General features: G+C 51.1%; 1 protein-coding gene across 1 annotated transcript in view; it reads right to left on the reverse strand.

Annotated features, from left to right (window-relative positions):
- The window catches only part of CDH23 (cadherin related 23), a 182,495-nt gene extending 158,301 nt beyond the window's left edge, over nucleotides 1–24,194 (reverse strand). Inside the window, exons 1-3 of the mRNA XM_038140800.1 lie at nucleotides 24,049–24,194; nucleotides 14,310–14,384; nucleotides 11,125–11,202 (exon numbers count right to left, since the gene is read on the reverse strand). Of these exons, the coding sequence (XP_037996728.1) occupies nucleotides 11,125–11,202; nucleotides 14,310–14,379 (148 nt within the window). The 5' untranslated portion in view covers nucleotides 14,380–14,384; nucleotides 24,049–24,194. The remainder of the gene's footprint in view (nucleotides 1–11,124; nucleotides 11,203–14,309; nucleotides 14,385–24,048) is intronic.

A 24,194-nucleotide genomic window follows, 5' to 3' on the forward strand; every position in this document is an offset into this window, starting at 1 on the left:
TCATGCCCCTAGGAAAGCTGCTGGGAGAGATGTGGAGGCAGGATGGTGCTTTCTGTGTGGTCCCCTCACTTCTTGCCTCCCCAGCCCACCACACACCGGTGCTCCTTGGCAGGGAAACGCTTCTTTATCCGGCAGGATGTGTTTAATTTGATGCTGCCGTCGTGTGGGAAAAGGTGCATTTCCAGAGTCAGGGTTTTCTGCAGTGCTGTTACTTATTTTGCAGTCTTCTGCCACATCTTATTCCTTCCCCTCTATTTCCCAAAATCATTAGTAACAACCATTAATCTCTGCCTGGGAGGATGCTCCTCGCTTCTCTCCATACCCCAAATTGCTCATCTCCCTCGGACTTTCTAGATTTCAAAATATTTCTCCCCACCATCTTCTTTTCAAATTAACTGCTTGAAACCAAAACAGCGGAGCGAGTAAAGCCACCACATCACTGTTTATGAAAGGATATAACGTTCCACGACACCAGCTCTCACCTCTAAGCTAACAGTCAATTAGAAAGGAAAAATAAAAAGGTTTCTCCAGATTCAGGTACCAAATCACCCTCCTAATTGCTCACAGGCAGCAAGACAACCTCCGTGATACAATACCAGAGCAGGCACCTGACAAAGCCATGCAGATGAATGGAATAAAATTGAGTTACTAACCATTAAATGTCAAGTGTTTGAAATCTTTCCCCCTCGTGTACCCAGCAATATTAATAAATCTTTAAGACAGGGAGCACACAGAGCTTTTCCACGGCCCTCACCAGCGCTGCAAACAGAGCAGATGTTTTCACAGAGTTGTCCAACAAGGCTTCCTTTCCCCCTCTCCCTGAGTGGCTACAGTTAATTCAAAAGCCATCACTACACCTGTGAAAAATGCATATTTTATGACTGGCTTTTCACAAATATTAAAAATGAATATTATATGTGTTATGTTAGAAAGTTAAGCTGTATTAATTTTCTCAAGTAGTGTGTTAAAAACAGTTTTAGGTTATAACATAATGTTAAAATAGAAAATATGCTATGTAAAATACTTTTTTTAAAGAAGGAGACTCAGACTGAGAGAGCAGCCACAGGACACCTGAATCTTTCAGAGAAAAAGACTTTATTGCTCCCTTATCAGAAGAAACGAACTTCTTCCCACCTCGCTAGCCCTGCAGACTCCGTCAGGATTCAGAGGAAGAAGCTGACACTGCCCAGACAGAACCCTTGGTTTGAATGGAATTGATGCATCATGGATGAGGTGTATGAATATGCAACAGGCTGTTGCTTGTAAGGGTTAATCCTCTGTTAACGTGGGTCCTTTTTTGGGCTTATTTTGCCCAGAAAGAGGAACCCAGACTGCCCATAACTCTTTGTTCTTATTGTCTTGTATTGCCCTAAATCCTAATTGTCCAAATTTTTATTACTCAAATTATAATATTGTTTTTATAACCATTTCCTTGCTATTAAACTTTTAAAATTTTAAAAACAAGTGATTGGCGTTTTTCACACACCCCGGCAGCCTGACAGGAGGAAGCAATGTTTAACTCCCCCTGCCAGTCAAGCACATTAAGCCGTTCAAACTCAGGAGCTGCGTTAGCGCACGCCGGAGATAAATCAGTTGAAAAGCCAGGGGACAGGGAGGGGATGGAGCCCTGCAGCAACACTGAGGCAACCCACACTCCCCAAAACCATGGAAAATGAGGTAAATCAGGCTGCCCAAGAGGTGGCCCTGCCAGCCAGGCAGTCTACACGGTGCGCCATTGCCTTGGGTTGCCAAGCGCGTTGTATTCTGTTTGCCAGCTGTGTGGCAGTTGTCGTCTGTTAATTGGGCAGTTTTCCTCATCTCCTCCACACCCACTCCTCCCTCCGGGGGGACATCTGCTGATAAGAGGCTATTGAGTGTCACTGCATGGCTGATAAGAGCTACAGCATCCCACTGGGAGATGTGAGCCCAGAGGGAGGAGCCGAGCATTCCTACCCGGATATAATCTGAGATTCTGGAACACCAGCACGGCTTCTCCACTGGATTCCCAGAGGAACAGCTGCTGCCTCTTCCACTGGATTCCCAGAGGAACAGCAGCTGCCTCTTCCACTGGATTCCCAGAGGAACAGCTGCTTTTTCCACTGGATCTTCAGAGGAAGACTACACCCCTCTACAGGATCCCTGCTCCAGCAGAACCACACCTGACACTCCAGGAGTGCTGCAGCCACACTTCCAATGGGACTGCCACCAGCACCCTGACCTACAGGCTGTCAGGCTGTGTTCTGACTCCGCCAGTGTTGTTTTGGTCTACTGCATTGTTTATTTTATTTTTTATTTTCTTCCCTAATAAAGAATTGTTATTCCTGCTCCCATATTTTTGCCTGAGAGCCCCTTAATTTAAAATTTATAACAATTCAGAGGGAGGGGGTACACATAATTCATTTCAGGGGAGGCTCCTGCCTTCCTTAGCAGGCACCTGTCCTTCCAAACTAAGACACCCATGGACCAACATCCCAGCCCCACGCAGGGGATGCTCAGCAGGAGAGTGGCAGGTTCCCAACAGCTGCACTCCACAATTCCTCAATTGTGGATCCATTTCCAGAAGGGCTCTCTTCTGCCTGCCTGTTTCCATTCTGAAATGGGGCAGTTTCCCGTAATGAGCACTCAACTCAGTGAATTCTCCACGTTTTCATTGCTCTGATGACTTTGAGGCGTGTGAGAAGAAGCTGGACCTTCCTTAACTCCTTTTTTTTGTTGATTTTTCCCCCTCAGCATTTTTTGGATTGTTTTACACCAGCAAGCAACAACCACCAACCGGTGGTGGCAGATAGTTTGATTTTTTTTTCTTAAAGAAATGGTCTTCCACAGTGCCCAATTATAGGAAGTTTTAACTGAAAGTTTTCTTCACTAGCCTGAAAATTCTATAAAAAAAGTCATTGAGGGTGTCATGGAAAGGGAGCTTCAAGACTGTCTGGTTCCACCCCCTGGCATGGGCAGGGACACCTTCCACCATCCCAGGTCACTCCAAGCCCTGTCCAACCTGGCCTTGGGCACTGCCAGGGATGGGGCAGATCCAGACTGCAGACTGTGCCAACATTAGAAGCAGAGGATAAAGGAGTTAGGGTCTGGGTTTTTTTTCCTTCTTTTTTAAGCTCACACCACCCAAATACATCAAGTTCCTGATCTGGCGAAACACACAAGCATGTTCACCACTGTTTGCAACCAGGGCTGTTTTTTTTTTTTCCTGATAGCGAATTCACAGCTCACCTTCCCCAGCAAAAAATTAAATTAAGAGTGTGTGCAAATGCAAGTGTTTCCCTCCAGCACAGGGAACAACCCTTGGCTAATAATATTCCCCTAGAACATGAATACCTCCACAAAGATACACACACACAAATGTATATATATATATATTTACATATGTATGTCTCCTAACTCAAATATATACACACATATCCATACATATGTGCTTTTCCCCCCTCCTGTGTTTTTTTTTCCTTTATTAAGCCAGACTCACTGCTCTTTATCAGTTTTGCCACTCATGTTAATGCCTCCAATCAGCCTGGAAGGCCCAATTTTCCTGAGCTGGGGCAGTGCTGACATCCAAGCCCAGGGAACAGGGCACAGCCAGCGAGAAGCCAGCCCTGTACAGATAATTAATGCTGCTAAAGCCATCCCAGACATAAAGAATCACCCCAGCCCTCATTACCCAACTCCCACATCTTTCTCCCTCTCCCTGGAAAGGGCTTGGCCCCCGTGCCAGGGCTCAAAAGTTGGTGAGATCAAACCTCTGGGTGGTTTGATGAGGAGCAAGGTTACCCTGGCATGTTAATGAGTCCATATTGCAAATAACTTTCTTCCTTCTCCCTCTTCCCCTTCTTAAACATGAGCATTAATGTTACTGCCTATTAGCAAAGCAGATATGAAAGTTTAAGTGATTGATGAAGTGATTAATTTAATGATGCAGGGTTAAGGGTTTGGGTGGGAGTGGGGCTTTTTTTTTTTTTTTTTTTTAAACATTAAGTTTCCTGATGTTGGGAATAACTAATTTTCTAGCCTTAAGTTTTCATTAAAGATGCTGTACTTTGTGCAGCTCAACAAGTAATTTCATCAATGGGCCTTCAAACGACAGAAAAAAAGGCTTGAGTTGGGAGAGCTGAGATCCCCTCCTTGAGCTCTCCTCAAATATTGCTGTTCATTAGGGTCCTCAGCACACTCAGAAATGAGGCTGCTCCTCTGGAGAGCACTCGAGAACCCTGAAAATTCAGTTTTATGCAGTAAACAGCCATTGGGTGATAGATAAACACTGGAGAGGAAGGCGAGGTGGCCACAGCCCCCTTAGTGAAGGAGGCTCTCAGCAATGGCCACAAGGAAGCTTGTGAGGAAGGCTGAAAACCAGGCAATCTCCCCCACAGCCACAGCCTGGCACATTCCTCTGGAATTACCCTTCCTAAAAGGCCAAATCAATCCTGCCTGCTGCACACAGGCACCCCACAGGTGTTTGCTCCTGGGGCAGCCCACCCAGCCAGCAAACCAAGCAGTTTAGGGTCCCCCAGAGCTTGCCAGCTCGCCTTATTTCTGTCAGATAAACAACAAAAGCAGCTTTGTGGGGTTTTTTACCCTTCTGAACCACCAGCTCCCGTGTCAGTGCCAACACACCTGGTCCCCAAGTTCTGTAACCAGAGCAAGTGTCACCAGGCGCTTGGCCGCTTGTCGCACCCCGTGTTTGCCCTCCCAGCTGGGGATTATTTACATGCAGCAGCCTGGTTTCGCCAGGAGCTGAAGCTTAGCAGAGACAATCCCACAGCAGAGGGATGGGCAGCCTCCCTCGTCCCATCACAGAATGCTTTGGGTGGGAAGGGACCCTTGGAACCATCTTTTTCCAGCCCCTCCCACAGCCAGGTCCACCTTCCACCAGCCCAGGTCACTCCAAGCTCTCTCCAGCATGGCCTTGGATGCTTCCAGGGATGGGGCATCACCATCCTGACTCCTATAAATCCACCTCATCTTGCAAGCCCAGCTAAGCCTAAATGCTGGCCTAGCTGAAACCCAGCTTTACAGAGTAGAGGGGAAACCCGTAACAAACAGATCTAAACACGGCTTTGAGCTCCCACCTTCCTCCCACCTGCACACCCCCTTGTCTTCCTGACTGGGCAGGGGCTTTCCTGTGGAGCATTTCTGGAGCTGTGGCAGCAAAAACACACATATACAGAGAGGGTTCTCTCACCTGGCTCAACTCCTGCACTGCCCCAAGCTCCTGGCGTTCCCCCTACAGCCTGGCTCGCCAGAGGCATTAATCCCAAATTATAAATCCATCCTGGGCCCCACCTCCTTGTTAACCAATTAGCACCTCATTGTACCTCTAGAGTACTTTCTGATTTATGGGGGTTTTTTTATTTATTTATGATTTTCTCTTCAGCTTTAACACCTAATTTTGATCAAGAGGGTCACAAGAGCAGGTACATCCCCTCTCCAGGAACATAAGCAACCCCCTGCAAGCAAGGAACACCAAAGGGAAAAGGGTCTGGTGGCCCTGCCGTGCTCAGATGACCACAGCCCTCCACCCAAAGCTGGCCCCATGCCTCGTGCATGGATGTGAAAAATGCATATTTTATGACTGGCCTTTTGCAAACATTAAAATGAATATTGTATGTGTTGTGTTAGAAAGTTGTGCTGTATTAATTTTCTTAAGTAGCGTGTTAAATATATTTTTAGGTTATAACATAATGTTAAAATAGAAACTATGCTATGTAAGATACTTTAAGAGAGGACTTGCACCAAAATAGCAGCCACAGGACACCTAAATCTTTCAGAAAAAAAAATTTATTGGTCTCTTATGAAATCCTTCCTGCCTCACTCAGCCCTGAAGACGTTAAGATTAAAAAAAAAAAAAGGCACTGACCAAACAAAATCCTTTGTTTGAATAAAATTTATACATCATACATGGAGTATATGAATACGCAACAAGCTAGTGCTTTTAAGGGTTAATCCTCTGTTAATGTGTGTCCTTTTTCAGGCTTATTTTTGCCCAGAAAGAGGTACCCAAACTATGGGTAACTCTTTGTTTTTTATTATCTTGTATTGTCCTGAATTCTAGTTGTCCAAATTTTTATTACTCAAATTACATTACTATTTTTGTAACCATTTTATCACTATTAAACTTTAAAAAATTTGAAAAACAAATAATTAGCGTTTTCCACAATGGATCTCCGAGCTCTGAAACGATTTAATCAGCCCAGAAGCAGGCAGGGATCAGAGAGCCAGCATCTTTTTTTTGTCTTTTCTCCTTCCAGTGATGCATCTGGAGGAGCCTGGGCACAGCTGTGGGATCAAACAGGTTGAGCCCCTGCTCAGTGCCACACTGATAACCATATCTTCAGCAGCAGCTTGAGTGGCCCAGCACCCCCAGGGACCCGTCCTGGGTGCCAAAGCATCTCCCTGTGCAAAAGGCAGTGTTGGAAGGGATGACTGCCTTGGAAAGGACAGACACAGAATGTGGAGGATGGAAGCCTTCCCTGCCTGGAGAAGAAAAGCCTTCTGGGCCAGTCCTTGTCTAGGACAGAGGATTAAATCATCCACAAATATCAGAGGGATGTGCTGCCTCAGATCCACGTGAGGAGCCACCACGGAGCACCCTGCCTGTGAAATACCACGCTCCTCTTTGGTTTTCTTGTGAAATAATTGTGTCACCCACCAACCTAAACCCTTTAGTGGCCACAGGCCAGCAAAGTAGAGCCACTCCTCGGTGGCACTGCACTATCCCTGGCCCCTCTTGGGCTGCAGGGACACAGCGAGAGCCACAGCTGCACGGGCAGCACCTGCTCCAGCCCGTTCTGAAGCAGGTCTTACAAAGAGCAAGGTTCAGCTCTGCCTATTCAAATTTAGTGGAGAAACACCCCCGGCCACAGCGTTTGCCAGCTCAGCAAAAGCTGCACAGAGCACAGGGAGGGCAGAGCAACCATGAAATTCCCTGTCAGCCATCCATCCATCTGCCTTGCTCTCTGAGCATGGTGCACCCCGGGATGGGGAGCACAGCCCAGGCTCCTGGAGAGCCGCAGGGAAGGAAAAGGGGGCTCTGAGCAGCAAGCACAGCCCAGGTCACTGGCCATGGCACTGGTGAGGCTGCCGCTCCTCGCTGCTCCTGACCTGGGACTTGCTGACTTGGGGCTTCTCCGTGGTCCCAGGGTAATGTGTGGTGCTGAGGCAGCTGGATGCTGCCTCAGATCAGAATTTCAGACTGGAATTTCAGACTGGAACCCTGGATGCTGAGAATTTCAGACTTTCTGTGCTGAAAGGCACAGACCCTCAAGAGAACGCTGCGTCTGACCCGGGGCTGTAGAGAAAGCTTCCAAAATCGACAGCACTGAAATTATAGGTGTGTAGTTTGAATAGAAGTGTGGTAGAAAACTTAGGGTATAAAGTTTTAGGGTATAGTAATATATTTAAAGCTAAGATAGAGGTTTTTAGTCCTTCTTCACCTTCTTCTTGAGTTTGAGTAGTAGTTTTTTGAGTAGTATTTTGTAATTAGACAGAAAAATCTGCATTGCAAGACATAAAAGATTAGTTGCTAGGTTAAAAATAAAAATAATTTAAGTGTCATTTCTTAATTAAATGGTTTTTTCTTAAAAAAAACTTGTAAAGATAGACAAGGAACCGTTTTGTAGCTTGTTAGTAAAATACTGTAAACTCACAGCTTGTAAGACTGTGATATGAACAAAAAACTAATAAACATCTAAATCTAAACATAAAATACCATCTCAAACACTTTTAATCTCAATCCTAACAAAAAAAGAAAATTTAAAAAAAGGGAAGGGAAGCGGAGGGAAGGGAAGGGAAGGGAAGGGAAGGGAAGGGAAGGGAAGGGAAGGGAAGGGAAGGGAAGGGAAGGGAAGGGAAGGGAAGGGAAGGTTTAGTGGTGCCCCATGTGAGGAAGGAACTCAGGACCTTCAGAGGCAGCCAAATTTGAGCGACATGGGGCTGAGCATCTCACCAGTCACAGCAGGCATCCCAGTGAGCTGCTGGGGTGGAGAGCTGAGAGCCTCAGCTGCCGACATTCCTGTCCAGGATTAGGTAATGGAACCAAACAGCAGCCTAGGCAGGATTCCCGTGGGAGCCCAGCCTCCCCACCTGCCAGCTGTCCCAGGTGCTGTCACCAGCAGGTCCTCACACTCCTGCTGCCCAGGGAATGGCCATTCCAGCGGGTTTCCCTGTGCCATGTTCTGCTCAGCCCCAGCAGGCCTTACAGGGGACACCAGTCCTTCGTGGAACCATGGAATGGTTTGGGTGGGAAAAGACCTAAAAGATCACCCCCTGCCACATCCAGGGGCACCTCCCACCAAGTGCTCACAGCCCCACGCAGCCTGAGCCGAGACCCAGACTAAGCCCCTCTGCTGGTTTTAAGCAAGGCACGAGCTGCCAAGGCCTGACAGGCAGGAGGGGACACATTGTCCCCACCTGGGTGACCGTGCCCCTGACACGACACGGCCTGAGGGCAAGGCCAAGTGCGTGTTATCACCTCAAGTGCAGTGGGTGAAGCGTTTCCCACTCTTTTAAGACAACATTATTCCGAAATGTTCTCGCTAGGATGGAGGGAAGTGGAATGGCACTCGTCTGAACGGCCTCTTTTGTCACGCATTTTGCAAGGCGTCGAGGCATGAAAGCTTTCAGAGGAACCTGGGTGAATCCAAGCTAGGTGGTTATAAGGCTACTTACAGAGCTGACATGATGGATCATCTTCATTTCCCCTCTCCTGTCCTGCTCACAGCAAATCCATTTGCTGGGCAATTAGACTCCAGTCATTACATTATGCTAAGAAGAGGCTCCTTTGGCAGCAGCAGGGACCCTGACCAGGAGGAGCCTGGAGTGCTGCCTGCCCATTCCCAGCTAGTGCAAATGCAGGGCCACCGAGGAAGGCAGGAATGATGCATCTGACTCCATGTTGTCAGAAGGCTAATTTATTACTTTATTATACTATATTATAGTAAAGAATACTATACTATACTAAAGAATACAGAAAGGATACTTACTGAAAGCTAAAAAGTTAATTATGAAAACTGGTGACTCCTTCCAGAGTCCCAGCACAGCTTGGCCCCAATTGGCCAAAGAGTCAAAACAACTCACACCAGAGTCCTATCAGGCAATCACCTTTGGGTAAACAATCTCCAACCTCATTCCACACCAGCACAACACAGGAGAAGCAAATGAGATAAGAATTGTTTTCCTTTTCTCTGAGGCCTCTCTCGCTGCCTTTCAGCTTCCCAGGAGAAAAACCCTGGGCGAAGGGATCATGTTCGGAGACTGTGAACGCCACACTCAGCTGCTGGCAGATCCTGGGCTGCAGTACCCCCCGTGGCAGCAGTGCCACCTTCCCAGCTCACGTCACACCCTGCCAGGGCCACTCACCTGGCATCCACAGCACCTCTTGCCCACAGCCCTCCAAAAGGTCTGTGATTAAGCAAAATGGCCCTTGGGATGATTTTGCTGGAGGCAAACAGCAGCAGGATGGAGATGAACAGTCCCTCTCCTGCACACTCTCCTCCCAAGGGGTTTCATCCAGTCAGTGCTCCCATTTTCCAAGTAAAACACAGGGTGACAGAGCTGCTGGAAGCTGGCATGGGCTCTCCATGTCTTGCCCATGGCACCACAACTCAACCAATCCCCATCCCTCATCCTCCTCCTCCTCCAGGCATCTCCCTCCTTCTCCTACAATTCCCTCCCCAGCGCCTTCCCGGAGCTCCCACCTCCAGCTCCCTCTGCACGTGTGTGTGTGTGTGTGTTCCCATTACTTCTGGGTGAAATAACTGACTACAGGGTCAGTCCACCTGAAAATTGCTCTCCCCAGACCTAAATGAAACAGATGGGCATTGATGATGTTTTGGGAGAAATTAATCAGCCTGGACCGGCGGCAGCGCCAGCAGCTCCCTTGGCCCAATCTCGCCTAATGAATTCCGAGCTCTCTGTCTTAATAGCTCCTGACAAGACTAATTTACTCTTGTAAGTGATTAGAGGGGGAATGATCTCTTAATTGTTGCTTAAGATCCCTTTCGGCACGGCAGGCAGCAGGCAGGGAGCTGCTGGCTTTGGAGGGAGGGGATGCTGCAGGGAGGAATGGGGGCTCAGACCTCAAAAAAATACATTGGTTTTTTTCCCTAGGAAACAGGCACCACACACAGTTCTGCTCCTCACACTCAGGATCTCAGAAAGGTGCTTCCAGATGCTACTTTTTTTTTAAAAGTTAATAAACCTTAACTCAGAAAACACCTACCAACAGCAGGAAACACAGAAACAACTGTGTGTGTCAACACTTCCCAGGCTGACATTTCCCTCCGGTGCATCTGGAAACAGAATCTCAAGGTGCCAATATTCTTAAGAGTCAATTATATACACACACACACAGTGCAATACAAAGGTTTTTTGGTTTTTTTTTAAATAAATTCAACTGCCAAAGTAATTCCAAGAACGGCTTGACTGGCATAATGTCTCACTGGAAAGCAGGCTGTAGGAAATCTCCCTGTTTCCTGACCAAACAGGAGTTCAGTCCAATTCCCATGAGGTATTTCAGGCTCAAGTACTTGGAGAGCGAGGTGCTCCGTGAGGAAGCATTTCCATTAAGCTGTTCCCAGCCAGCTCTCGCTCCTGCTCCCTTCCCAGGGCTTCTGCTGAGGATGAGCTCTGAGCAGAGCTCGGCCACCACGCTCCACCACCCACCCAAACCAAGACTCCACGTCCTGCCTGACTGCTCAGACACCACCCAAATCCCACAGGGGCTACAAGGGGACCCCGGAAGGGACAGAAGGCTCAGCTGAGCAGTCCCTGGAGATCTCTCCAGACCCTCCTCAGCAGCTCTGGGTGCAGTAAGAGCCCTTCCTTCAGTAAGGCGCTGCTTGGGCTGCAGGTGGGAGAGGGGACCTCCAAGGCTCCATCCCAGCCTCCCAATCGATTCCTCCCCCATTAAAGGCCAGTCAGGAGCCCTGATTGAAGACCACGAGTTTAATGGACTGAGAGCCTGGGAAGGCGCCAAGAACGACCGGGTCGATTTCTGCATTTGGGAAAAACCGATCCCCAGCTAAATGAAGAAAGAAAAGCTCCATCTGTCAATCAAAAGAAAAACATTCCGCTTCCATACTTTTCCACGGTGTGGTGGCAGCCTGTGCCCATCCCACTTACCCACAGGTGTGTCCTCGTTGATCAGCAGGTAGGTGTCGAAGAAGTAGTTGATGAAGTATGGCAGGCGATTGCCCTGACCTGGGAAGAGGACAAAAACAAGGAGTTATCTCCCAAGGCTGGGAAGGGCTTGGGAATGCTCACCATAAAAGCTGGCAGGGAGCCACTTCCCTCCACCAGCCTTTCTGGATTTGGTATTTTCCGAAAGGCAGAGGGGAGGGGGAGAGCCGACAGCGCAGGGACCAGGAGCATCAATTACTGGTTTAGCCCACGATTAATACCTTTGCTTTGTTCCCACTGCTGAGAGCCTTTCGCCTTGTCAGGCGCCCCGGCAAAGCCCCGTGCTCCTTGCCTCTGCCATCACCGGGCTGCCTTTCCCTCTAATTGCCTCCTTTCACCTCTAATCACCAGGCTCACTCCTCTCCACCCCGGCGCTGGGAGCTCCGAGCCGGCCCCTGGCCCGCAGCCTCATTAGGGGACAGAGCCAAGTGCAGAGCACGTAGGAGAGTGACAAAGGCAGCCTGAGCCGGGGAAAGAGTCAACCAGGAAGGATCTGCTGCGGGGAGAGAGGTGGAGGGAGAGGCACACAATGATTTCCCAGGAAGGTTTGGTGGAGCGTGTTCAGCATCCCACCTCAGGAAACCAGAGCACACCAAGCTTCAGCAGCCTCTTTGCCTGCCCAGCTCCCAAGGGAAGGAGATGCTCCTGAGACCTTTCAAACGCAGGTCCCAGGTGTGCATCCCACCAAACCAGCTCCTGGGGACACTGGCACGGGATGGGGGAGCAGCCCGAGCTTGCCCAGGGCTCCCTCCTGGAGAGACAGGGATTTCTCAGCACTGCCCTCTTTCCTGAGGCACCAGCTTGGTTAAACACCCTGAGAAATGGGAAAGCACTGGAGGCAGCACTGTTGCAAAGGCACATTTAAATCCCAGCCTCTGGAGTTAAGCACCTGGAAAGAAAATAAGAAGGAACCTGACAAAATGGGTTATTTGAGAGCTAAGGGCGTCTCCAGGGGCTCGGCAGCACACTTGTCACTGGCTGCCACTGGGGCCAGCAGGCTCTGGGAGGGGCAAATGAGGCTAAAACACCCCCAGCAGCCCTTGGCACACAGGACTCGCTTCTGCAGAACCTTTCTGTCTCAAAAATACATTCCTTAATATCAGCAGCACGCTAAAAATAAGTTGCACTTTCCAAATCCAGCTGCAGCAGGTGCTGGGAGGTTCCTGAACCAGCCAGCACACAGGATCTGTGTGCCCTGGGAGGAGGGAGACCTGCACCTGGGAGCTGGGAGCTGCTGAGGGAGGGTCTGGAGGCAGGACACTGCTTTGGGCTGCAAATCCCAGGGTGAAGCTGGAGTTTCCTTCTGAGAGATTGCCACAGCCACCCCGGGACAGCTGGGACGTGCCATCCCTGGAACCCTCGGCACAAAACGGGGTCCCCCAGCTCAGGGAGGACATGGACCTGCTGGAGAGGAGGCCATGAAGATCTGAGAGGGCTGGGGCTGTTCAGCCTGGAGAAGAGAAGGCTCCAGGGAGACCTTGGAGACCTTTCTCTGCTCACCTCCTGCAGCAGGGGCCAGGCAGGAGCAGGGAGGCTGCACTGCCAGGCCAGGGCTGAACCATCCCCTTCCCAACACTCCAAGCCCACTCAGGCTCCACCTGCCCATCACATCCCAGCTCACGGCTCCACCAGGAGCTCTACAAACCTTCTGGCAAGAGTTGCTCCGGCACCTGCAGCGCCCAGGATGTTTGGCAGGGCATCCATCCCTTATCCCCATCCCAGGCCCAGCAGCTCTGCCAGCACTTGCTTATCACAGAGATAGCAAGCCAGGCCCTGGGCAGGGTTTAGGAGAGAAGGGCTGGAATTCTGCTGAGCTGCAGAGCCTCCAAATCCCTGGCTCCATGTGCTGCCTGTCCAGGGCTTTGCTGCTTGTCACTGCAAGGAGGGAGCAAGTCCCCAGCTGGGCTGCCAGACCCCACTTCCAATGGGACAGAGTGGCAAGTGACCTCTCAGGGAGGTAAAGGACTTGCTTTTTCCCTTATTTGTTCCCTTTCCAGAGGAGCTCCAGCTCCAGTGAGGCTCTCCTTGATCCAACTCGACACCAGAGGGAGATTGACTGCGCCTGTCACTCACAGCTAATGTCATCCACTGACTGCTTAATCAGGCTGCCAATCTGGGCAAGCCATCTCCAGGCTTCGGGAGGGGAAAAAAAAGGGGAAAAAAAGCCTTTATTCCAAAGGGCACAGTGCTATCAAAGGGACTGACACTGGCTATTGTTTATCAGCAAGAGCCACACAGGCACCCTCTCCCCACACCAGCACCCAGGGGGGTTAGGCCAGTCATGTAACAATCCCAATTTTCACGGGGCTTTGCTGCACATTTACAGCTCCTGTGCACCCTGTGATGTGCCAAAACGTGTCCCAAAAGGCACATTTTGTACACCAAAAGGCCATTGTCCCACCAGCTCCCTGCCAGAAGCTCCCGTGCCAGGAAAGACCCAGAGCATCAGTGGGAAGAGCTTCCTGTTGAGGTTCTTCTGGCCCCTAGACCTGTCTTCCCCCCATCTGGAATCAGAAAAGAGGTTTTGCAGCTTGGACAGGAGTTATTTTCCCCCCAGCTCATATTTAAGCACAGTTCAGGTCATCATTTTGCTGCTGAAAGCAGGGGGGGAGCCTTGCCAGCAATATTCTGCTGCTACACAGCTGACAATCTTCTGGTTTACATCCCTGCCTGTGATCCCTCCCTCCCTCCAGTTTTCTTTAGGTTCTGTTGATGCAAATTGACCTCATGCCAGGTCCGGCACCAGCTCTGCCTTGGTAAATCCACATCTGGAAGTTTCCACGAGCAACTTTTCCCTGAGATACCCCGGGAGCATCTACCCCTGCTGGGCTCACCAGCACATCCACCCTTCTCCAAGGCTCTTCCCAGTCCCACCCACCCTCTCCCAAGAGCCAGTGTGCAGCCAGTGAGGGCGGCAAGAAAAGTGGGAGCATGACGTGCAGGTCCCCACGACTTCCTGGGATGGAGACATGAAAGATCTGATGGAGGCAGGAGATTTGCTCACCCCCACCCCTTCACCTCAGCAGCGCAGCTCTGCAAATTCACCAGGAGACCACAAAGACAGCAATTGTCACCTTTGTACCCTGCAAACACCAGCCCCAGCAGGGAGAGAGCAGAGACAGACCTACCTGGAGAGACCAGCTCCAGGAGCAGGAGGAGAGGCAGCAGGCTGGCCGCAGCAGCCACGGGATGCTTCATGGTTCCTGTCAAACAGGAGAGGCAGTGTCAAGTCCAGCACTGACAGATGTCACCTGCTGTCCCCAAATCAGGCTCGGGGTGCAGCCCTGCCCCAGGCTGTGCCACAGGGGAGCCCTCAGGACATCAATGCTCTGTTTCCAATGTCCTCTTGGTGATGGAAACAGGGCTCACCTGCTGGAGGTGTTCCATTTTTTCCTTTCTGCTTCCCTAAGTGTCACTGTCATTTTCTGGAAAAATCCCTTCGCCAGGATTCTTCTCCTGGGAAGCTGAGAAGCCTCAGAGAAAAATGAAAACAATAATTATCTGGTTGCTTCTCCTGTGTTTTGCTGCTTTGGAATGTGTTTGGGGATTGTTCACCCACAGGTGATTGTTCCATTGGTTTCATGTGAATTGTTTTCACTCTTTGGCCAATCAGTGCCAAGCTGTGTTGGGACTCTGGAGAGAGTCAGGAGTTTTCATTATTGTCTTTTTAGCCTTCTGTCTGTGTCCTTTCTGTATTCTTTAGTATAGTTTAGAATTCTTTAATATAACATAGATCATAAAATAATAAATTAGCCTTCTGAGAACATGGAGTCAGATGCATCATTCCTGCCTTCATCGGGGCACCCCACAAATACAATACCCAAGCTCCTCTCCAGTGAGGGGACAAGCCACGGTGACCAGCAGAGGAGCAGCCCCAGCTGGGGTGAGCTGCTGTGACCCAGGAGTGACACAGCAGCGAGCTGCCAGCACCCAGACTTGAGACGGTTTGGCAGAAGCTTGGCCCAGAATCACTGCAGAGGCACCAAGATGTGGGAGCAGAGCCCCTGGAGTCTCTCACAGCGCCTGGGTGGCCGCAGAGCAGGAGCACGGGAGGCAGGGAGGCTGCCAAGCCTGCCCCCATCCCAGATTTTCAACACAGCACATGGCTCCCCACGCCGAGGACACAGAATAAAACAGCAGCAGGGAGCTGCCAGCACAGCCACATCCTCACTTGGTGGTGTTCAGACCATCAGACCCAAAGCTTTTTCCAAAGCAGCCCCAGAAAACCTCAGCCAAGAGCCCCTTTGCAAGGAAATTGGCACAGGTGGATTTTAAAACGCTCCACCCTGCAGGCAAACACGAACCCCACGTGTCACACGGAGCACAAAGGCACAAGGAAACCCCCAGAGGTTCCTGAGTGGCCCCAGTGACCTGTCTGAAGCTCTCCACATTTCCCCGGCTGCCCTGCAAGCTGTGGGACAGTGGAATGTCCTCCCAGCGGGCACAGGAGGTGACAGCCAGCTGCACTTCCTTTCACAGCACCCTGTGGGTAGAGTTATCCCAACCCAGCTGAGGGTGAAGGGCTCTGCCCCCCTCTCAGGGATTCATGGGAACCCTCCTGAAGGAGCTCCAAAGCAATAGCTGCACCTATTTTATTTTTACTGATGGATGTGTCACAGAAGACAGCTTGTAACATCTCTGTCACCACAGAAAGGGTTGAAATTCTAATTTCTCCCGCTATTTTGCTACGGAGAGCCTCTCTGGGATGAAGAGGTCTGTGCCTAGACAAGAAAAACGGTGCTGTGGTGTGTTTTGTGGATCTTCAGGTATTTCAGCACAAGCCTGAGAACACATTCAGGTGTAATCACACCCATCACCCCAGAAAACACAATCAGGGCAGAAGAGAACCTCCACCCCACAGTTTCTGACTTCTGCTCAGTGTCAACAGAGCATCCAAAAGCCCAATTTCTAAACAAAAATGGCCACTTTCCCCAGAGCCAGGCATCCTGACAAGCCCTGTAAATCCTTACATTTGGCCAACCAAAGCAGAATGGATTCTTGTGATTAAGAAAAACCACCAAACATCTCAATTTTCCCCCTTGCTTTAATAGGTTTTGGGGAGGAGGGAATCTCAGCATCTTTGTTCCAGACCCCTGCACCCAGCACAGAATGCAGAGCCCAAGCTCTCGGTGCTGCAGCCAGAGAGGATGAGGTGGAAATGAGCTCCTCTGCCTTCTGCAGTGCCAAAATGCCAGAGGAAAACACTAACTTTCTTCTCAAACAGCACCACTATCAGCCCAAGTGAGCGTGAACAATATTTCCCAGCTTCACAGCCCATGTTTAAAAAGCACCAGGGCAGTGGAGAAACAATTTATGTGATGTAGGAATAAAGGCAGCTGACAGCATCCCCTTTCGAGTGCCATGATAAATCTAAATATTGGATATTCCAAGTCAGTCACTTCATTATGTCAGTAATTGCCTGAAATGTCATTTTGATTTTCTCTGTCTTCATTAATATTGCAGCTCTTCACTGGTTCTTCGAGATGCTTCACTCGAACGCTGCACATTTAAGGAACGGGATCCAGAAGCCTCTGGGGAGAACTTAAAAAAATGCGACTAAGAGCAGATTAAATTGCACCTTGTGCCTGAAAGAGGCTCTTTGGAGGAAGCACTCGCTGCAGTTCCCGGCATGGCAATGTCCCTGGGAGCTCAGGTGCTGTCTCCTCCCGGCTGCCAAGGCACTGATGTTAAACCAGAGGCTTCCCCCTCCGCTGGCAGCTGCTCCCAAGGAGCTGCAGACAGAGCCTCCAGAAATGGGAAGCTGAGGAAACACCACAGTGCAAACACATCCAGGGCTTCAAAGCTCAGGAATCAGCTCAAGCAGAGGTCTTTCAGCCTGTTTCTCCAAATGCCTCCTCCTTCCCAAGCCCGGGAAGTGCCTTTTTCCCTGCCTCTACAGCACTGCTGCATCCCTAAACGTGGCAAATCCCACCTGCTGCATCCTGGCCGTGCTCCAGGAGCCTCCTGGCACCTCACCTCACTGCTCCAGCTCTCGGGGTGCCTCAGCAGCACTGCCAGGCTCTGCCCCTGGACTGGTTTATCTTAAAATAAACTTTAAGGGGGTGCTGCTCTGCACACACGGAACGCGCCATCGCCTCCGCCCGAGCTGCCCTCCCGCAGTCTGGCTGGCAGAGCTGCTCCACGCTGGCACCTTCAGTCACCCCCAACACCCCCGTGCCCTAACCCGGCCTTGCCTTCCCCAAGCAGCAGTACTGTGATGCTCGAGCCTCAGAATTTCCAACCCCAGCCTCTTCACTCGCTCCGCGCTGCCAAGAAGAAATGGAAGCGCAAATCAAAGCTGCCACAGGAGGGAACTGGGGGTGCCTTCCCAAAAACACCCCTTTTCCTGCAATGAAGTGGCCCAAAGAGGGACAGCAGAGCCCCCCCAGAGGATCTGATGTGGGAGGTGGGGTGGAAGTACCTGAGGTGCCACTTGGAGGACCCCCCTCTCCCCCAGACTTCCTCCATCGCTGGGGCCACCTTGGAAGAGCAGCCAGGAGCTGGCCCTCCACCAACCACCCATCCCAAAAAAACCAGCCCTGGCATCCCCTTTGGCCAAGCAGATGGCTTGACACCACCCCTCACACCAAAAACACCAGCCTCTCCTGCTTCCCCAGCTTCCCCTCTGCTCCTTAAAAAAAAAGCTCTGCTAGAAATGCACCTTTTCTCCTCATTATCGCCTCTTGGCCAGGGCTTTACAATAAGTAGGATTGAAAAGGAAAAAAAATTACAAGTTAATCCTGATTTTTTTTTTTTATGCCCACCCCCATATTGGCGTGAGCCATACCCAAATCATAATTCCCAAAAATAACAAATTGCAGAACAGGGTAATCAGAAGTAAATTGATATTGATAAATAAGCTTTTCTCCCGTGCGGTAGGTGGTTTATTTTAATCTAATGAGTTTTATATTTTCTGAGCTTTCAGATTCCATGATGAAGAGCCATCCACGCTAGAATTACAAAGCACTTTGAAATATTGTAATTTTATGGCTCATTTTGTCAGGACTCTTGAAAATGAGATTTGTTCCCAGTGAAAAAATTTGCCCCCTTCTTCTTTTTTTTTTTTAATTTTTTTTCCTTGCTATTCCCTGCAGCGAAAGGAAATAAAATTCCCCCGTTAAATAAATACAGGCCAGGATATTGATATGCACAGGGGAGGGGGAATATGGATGCCCACAGGGAATAAGGGGCACAGCTGCTGGCACCTGCCACAGCCCACCTGAGAGGGTGTTTGCAGGAGAAAAGAGCATGGAAAACCCTCTCTCCTCTTCCTTCACCCCAAAACCAAAGCTGGGGCTGGAGACAGGGGTGTTTTCTCCCCACAAAGTTCTGCACGCCCCAGCTGGGGCACTCAAACCTTTCTTCTTCCAGGGAAAAAGCTGGAGCTGCTCCTTACTTAACACCCAAAAGTTTTCCTCCCTTCCAGCAGTTGATTTCCATTTTAAACCAAGGACAGGAGTGGAAGTGTTCTGCTTGGTGCTTCCAGACGTTTGCTTTCCCTCAGGAAACCAACATTAGCCACAGAAAGACATCATTTCACCAAAAACCCAGGCCCAGGAGGAAGTGTCACCTTGAAACTTCCCAGTCCTGGCAGGAAGGCTGGACCTGGGTTGGAAATGACATGGGCTTGGGAATGACGGCATGGGGAAGGACATGGGTCGGGGAATGATGGCATGGAGATGATAGCATGGGTTTGGGAATGATGGCATGGGGAATGACATGGGTTTGGGAATGATGGCATGGGGAATGACATGGGTTTGGGAATGATGGCATGGGGAATGACATGGGTTTGGGAACGATGGCATGGGTTTGAGAATGATGGCATGGGGATGATGGCATGAGTTTGGGAATGATGGCATGGGGAATGACATGGGTTTGGGAATGACATGGATTTGGGAATGATGGCATGGGGAATGACATGGGCTTGGCAATGACATGGGTTTGGGAATGATGGCATGGGGAATGACATGGGCTTGGGAATAACGACATGGGGAATGATGGCATGGGTTTGGGAATGATGACATGGGTTTGGGAATGACATAGGCTTGGGAATGATGGCATGGGGATGATGGCATGAGTTTGGGAATGATGGCATGGGGATGATGGCATGAGTTTGGGAATGATGGCATGAGTTTGGGAATGACATGGGTTTGGGAATGATGGCATGGGGAATGACATGGGTTTGGGAATGATGGCATGGGGAATGACATGGGTTTGGGGATGATGGCATGGGTTTGGGAATGATATGGATTTGGAAATGATGACATGGGTTTGGGAATAATGACACAGGGAATGACATGGGCTTGGCAGTGACATGGGTTTTCCCATGAAATGGGGAATGACATGGCTTTTCCAAGCCCCTGACACAAGACAATCCCAATAACCCCCCAGCTCTGCGTAAGGAACATACAAAGATTTCACCACAACTGTGGCATCTCCAAGGAAAAGCCAAATCATGCATCCAACTGAACTTCTGCATCCATGGGGCACCAAAATAACACCCTGGGAGCTTTGGGAAGAGAGCCCCCACTCCCTGCTGCCTCAGTCACTGCCACCCACCCCTCCGTGGCGAGGGCAGCTTCATTTTTGGGGAGAGAGAAGTAGGAATTCCCAATTTCTTCCTTTTTAAGTGGGGCAGCACTGGCTCAAGGGAGCCTCCAGCACTGGTTGCTAGTCACCATAGGCATCATAGCAACCATTTTCCATCACAAAACCTCTCTTGAGCTGGAGCAGCAGCTCCTGAGCAAGGAGGAAGGCTGGGATGGGGCATGGAGACCAAGCCAAGAGGCTCCTGGGCTGCTCCAAAACAGGGAATGAGCACAGCAAAGCTGAGGAGCAGATGATGCTAACGTGGGATGAAAAGGTGGAAAAGCAGCCAACAGCAACAGAGCTTGGCTTAAAGGAGGAAAAAAAAAGGAGGAGGGGGAGGAAGGGTGGGAATTCTTGCTCTAGGAGGAAGTGGAAGGCTGAATGCAGTGAAGTGACACCCACAGTCTGGTCTCACAAGACAGGAGCTTCTCCCCAGGCTCCCAGAAAACGCACAGGAACGGACAAAGTGGCAAAGGGAAGCTGCTGAAGGCCTGGCTGCAAGGCTGCTCAGGGAGGGGACGCCAGACACTTTCTTCTTGCGCCCTGCCTGGAAGGAGGCAGCAGCCTGGATGGGCTTCCAAGCACTGCCATCAAAGGGTGCAGGAGAAGGGTCCAACATCCTCAGGCTCCCTCACAGGATCCCTGAGCATGCCTGTGCTGCTGCCACCCAGCCCTGCCCACACATCCTGGGGGCTCCACGCCTGGGCACGCGGGCTCTGCTTGGTTCAGGGGGTTTCAAGGGAAAGGAGAGGACAAGATGTGTGTGAAGGATTAGAAGGGGAAAAAAAGCGTCTGCTGGAAGGGACTGCCTCAGCACCTCCCTCCTTGCCGCGTCCAGCTGCAGCTTCCAAGGCAAGGAGCCCCTTTTTGCAGCAGGAGGGAGGCTTTGCCCCGGGATGTCCCCCCACAACAGCAGTAAAGGAGTCAGCATCAGCCTCAAGAGCAAGCCAGCGGCCTCAGCAGCACCAGCTCTCCCAATCAGTCACCAAGCTGCATTTAAAGCCCTGCCAAAGGAGATGGGTGAGTTATTCAAGTCCACGTCCCTTGGTAAATGCTCAGCAGACACTGCTGCAAGCCCAGGGCCCTGGCTCTGTGAGCACCTGGGATTTTATCCCGTCTCCCTGCCTCCAGCTGCCCCCGAGCTCCAGGCTGGGAGTTTGCAACACTAAAAAAAAGCAGCAGGGCCGTTTTGTTCAGGCCTGTGGCAACTGGAATTTTAGATCTTAAAACAGAGTGGGGAAAGGGATGCTTCAGAAGAAGGGTAAAAAAACCACAACTGTAAGAAAAGCTACCAAAAAAAAACCACCTTCACACTGATGAACCAGAGCTGCAAAGGCTCTCAGGCCATTTCTTGCCTCATCCAAATCAAGCAGTCCTTGCTGCTTTCACACAAAGCTCATTTAACTTCCAGCAAGAGGCACTTTGCTGCTCCAGACCTCTCCAAGGCCCACTGGCTGTTCCAGCTGATAGAGGGAGCAGGAAAAAAGCACAGGCAGCACTGGGAAAGGAAGGTGGGGATCCTCAGGAGAAACCCCCTCAGTCCCAAGGAGAGCAGGGATGGAAGGGGAAGACAAAGGCGTGCAGCGGGGATGGAGTTATTGGGATTAATGACAGTGGTTCATCACCAGTGACAGGCTTGCTCGTGAGAGCCCTCCTGAGACCCCAAATGTGGCTGAGGGCCCTTGGAGCTGTCCAGTCCCTCTCCTACATGCCCTTTCCAAAGGTGCAGCACGCTCAGGAACAGGCACGCCACTCCGTTTCCATCAGGAATTTGCCCCCAGTGCCTTCCAAGCAAGCAGGACCTCTCTCCTCCCAGGAGAGCAGCGGCTTTATCAAACACACAGATCAGGGCGAAGCAATCCGGGCTCTCCCAGAGGCTCCCAAGGGACAGCGCAGCCCTCCCACACCCCGAGCAGTTCCCATCCCAAGCCTGGTCCTTGGCCCCAGGACAGGGCTTGAAACGGATGCTGGAAAAGTGTCACTGTGTGCCAGGAGTGCCCCTCTGTCAGAAGGGACTTTATGACCATGCAGCCATGGGCAGGGACACCTTCCACCGTCCCAGGCTGCTCCAATCCCATCCAGCCTGGCCTTGGGCACTGCCAGGGATCCAGGGCCTGCCCACCCTCCCAGGGAAAAATTCCTTCCCAATATCCCACCTAATCCTCAGGACTGAACCTCACCAGGACCCATGGGCAAATATCTCCTGCCCACACTGAAACATCAAGCTATGTATAAATGCTACCCCAGTTCCTGGTCTCCACCAAACCCCTGGCAAAATCCAGGGCATCTGCAGGATTTGGGTCCTAACCATTGGAATTCCCAGTTTCTCTCCATTTCAGACGCAGAATCTACGCCCTGAAATGGAGTGAGGTAACAACATCAGCACAAGGGCAGGAAATTTGTAGGTGCTGGGCCACAAAAGCCCCAGAATGACCCTATTTCACCTGCAACATTATTAGAAGTCTTACTGGAGGAAGCAGGATACTTTAGAGGGGAAAAACAGGGAAGTTTTAGGTCGCACATGGAGCCGTTTGTGTTCCAGCTGGATCAGCCTGGCTGTGAGCAGCTGGGACATTTTACACCCTAACAAGAGGCCACAGGCCAGCCCCCTCACCAAGCCAATCCCATATCCTAAAGCTTCTTAAACGCAAAAATAATCTGTGCTCCAGACCATCTGCACAGAACATCTAAGGAACTTCATAAACAGAATCCTTTTTAGGAGGTCCTTTCACCCCCAGCTGCTCAGGGCAGGATGGCAGGACTGCCCCTGTTTCCTGGCACAGAGGAGCTGCCGTGCCCTGGGCACCCCTCCGGAGATGATTGCAGCAGGAACGGCTCTGGTGCTGCATCCAGGTGATGCTGCTGGGAAAAGGGACAGGGGCTGGGAGCCCTCCCCAGGCTCAGCCAAGCTCCACTGCTCCCACCTCTTCCCAACACTGTTGCTCCCATTTATCACCAAAAAAACATATAAATAAATAATAAATAAATAAAAAGAAGGGACAACATCAATTTTCACAGTTTCCCACAAAGATAGTGCTTTGCAACTTGGTCTTTAAACATTGTATTTTTTAGGACTCCTTCAGAAACAAGAAAGCTTTGTGCTGGGGATGGAGGGAGGGAGCGGGGTGGTGAAGGAAAATGGAACTGCACAGCGATTTTCTCCTCCCCTCCTTCCCCAGGACAGGGGGGAAGGAGAGACAGAGGTAAAACTCACTCTGCCGAAACAACCGGGTGGATTTTCACAAATGCCAGCATCCCTGGGGAATGCTTTATCCCCGGCTCCCGCCCTCCAAAAAACAAAACCATAAAAATTAAAATTGAAAAGTCTCACTGCACCAGCTCTATCCCACACGCACGGAGCATGCCGGGCTCCGGCAGGATGCGCCGGGGAGATCCCGGGAAGGAGCCAGGCTTGGGGCGAGCAGCCGGCGCTGCCAGCCCTCCTGCCCAAGGAGCAATCTGCCGCCAAGGGGAAAAAGGGAAAAGGGAAGGGAAAAAAAAAACAAGGAAAAAAACCCCAAACCAACAACAAAGAAAACGCACATCAGCATAGGAAACGTCCCGTTCCGGCATCCCTCTGCTCCAGCTGATGGGTGGAGAGGCGGCTTGGGGAAAGGAGAGTGGCCGGCAAGGCGGAATTTAAAGGAAAGGAGGACTGCAGGTTTTGAGGGAGACCAGGGAAAGCAGCAGCAAGTAAAGAATCGGGGCGGGGGGGGGGGGGGGAATAATCCAAAATAAAGTGTTTTCGCAAAAGGCTCGGGGCAATTTGGCGTTCGGAAACGCTTTCCCTGCCGTTGCCGTGATGTTCGGAAGGGATTTGAAAATCCCACCGCTCGCACTGCGGCTCGGCCCCCACGCGCGGCATCCCCACGGCCGGCACCAACTTCCAACCCGGCTCATCCCAGAAACTTTGCGGCTTCCCAGCCGCCCGAACTCCCGATTGGAGCCGGGGGTAGGGGCAGGACAGCGGGCACCCCCGCACATTCACAGCGGCATATTTGGGGAAAGGGGACAAAGGTTGGGCTCCCCCTCTCCTGCCAAGGAAACCACGGCGCTGGGCGAGTCCCCCCGCCCGAAATAACAACCATAAGAGCAGGGCTCGGCCCTCCAAAAAAAAAGACGGTTTTGGCTGAAAGCAAACCGAGAAGGTTTGGGAAGGGGGACCCCCGCCAAGCCGGCCCCCGGGAAGCGAAGGGCAGGGGGTGATGCCCGCCCCCCGCATCCCACCCCTGCCGGGTGAACAAACCCCAGGAGCGAGGAAAAGCGGCGGGGCATTACCTGCGGTGGATGTCTCGGAGCCCGGTGTCAGCGGCGACCCCCCATGCCCCCCCTGCGCCCTGCGTGAGCCGCGGGAGGAGGAGGAGGAGGAGGAGGAGGAAGGGGAGGGAGCGCGGGAGGCACTGACGCGGGCGGCGCAGCGCCCC

Source organism: Motacilla alba, chromosome 6 (assembly GCF_015832195.1).
Source record: "Motacilla alba alba isolate MOTALB_02 chromosome 6, Motacilla_alba_V1.0_pri, whole genome shotgun sequence".
Lineage (NCBI taxonomy): Eukaryota > Metazoa > Chordata > Aves > Passeriformes > Motacillidae > Motacilla > Motacilla alba.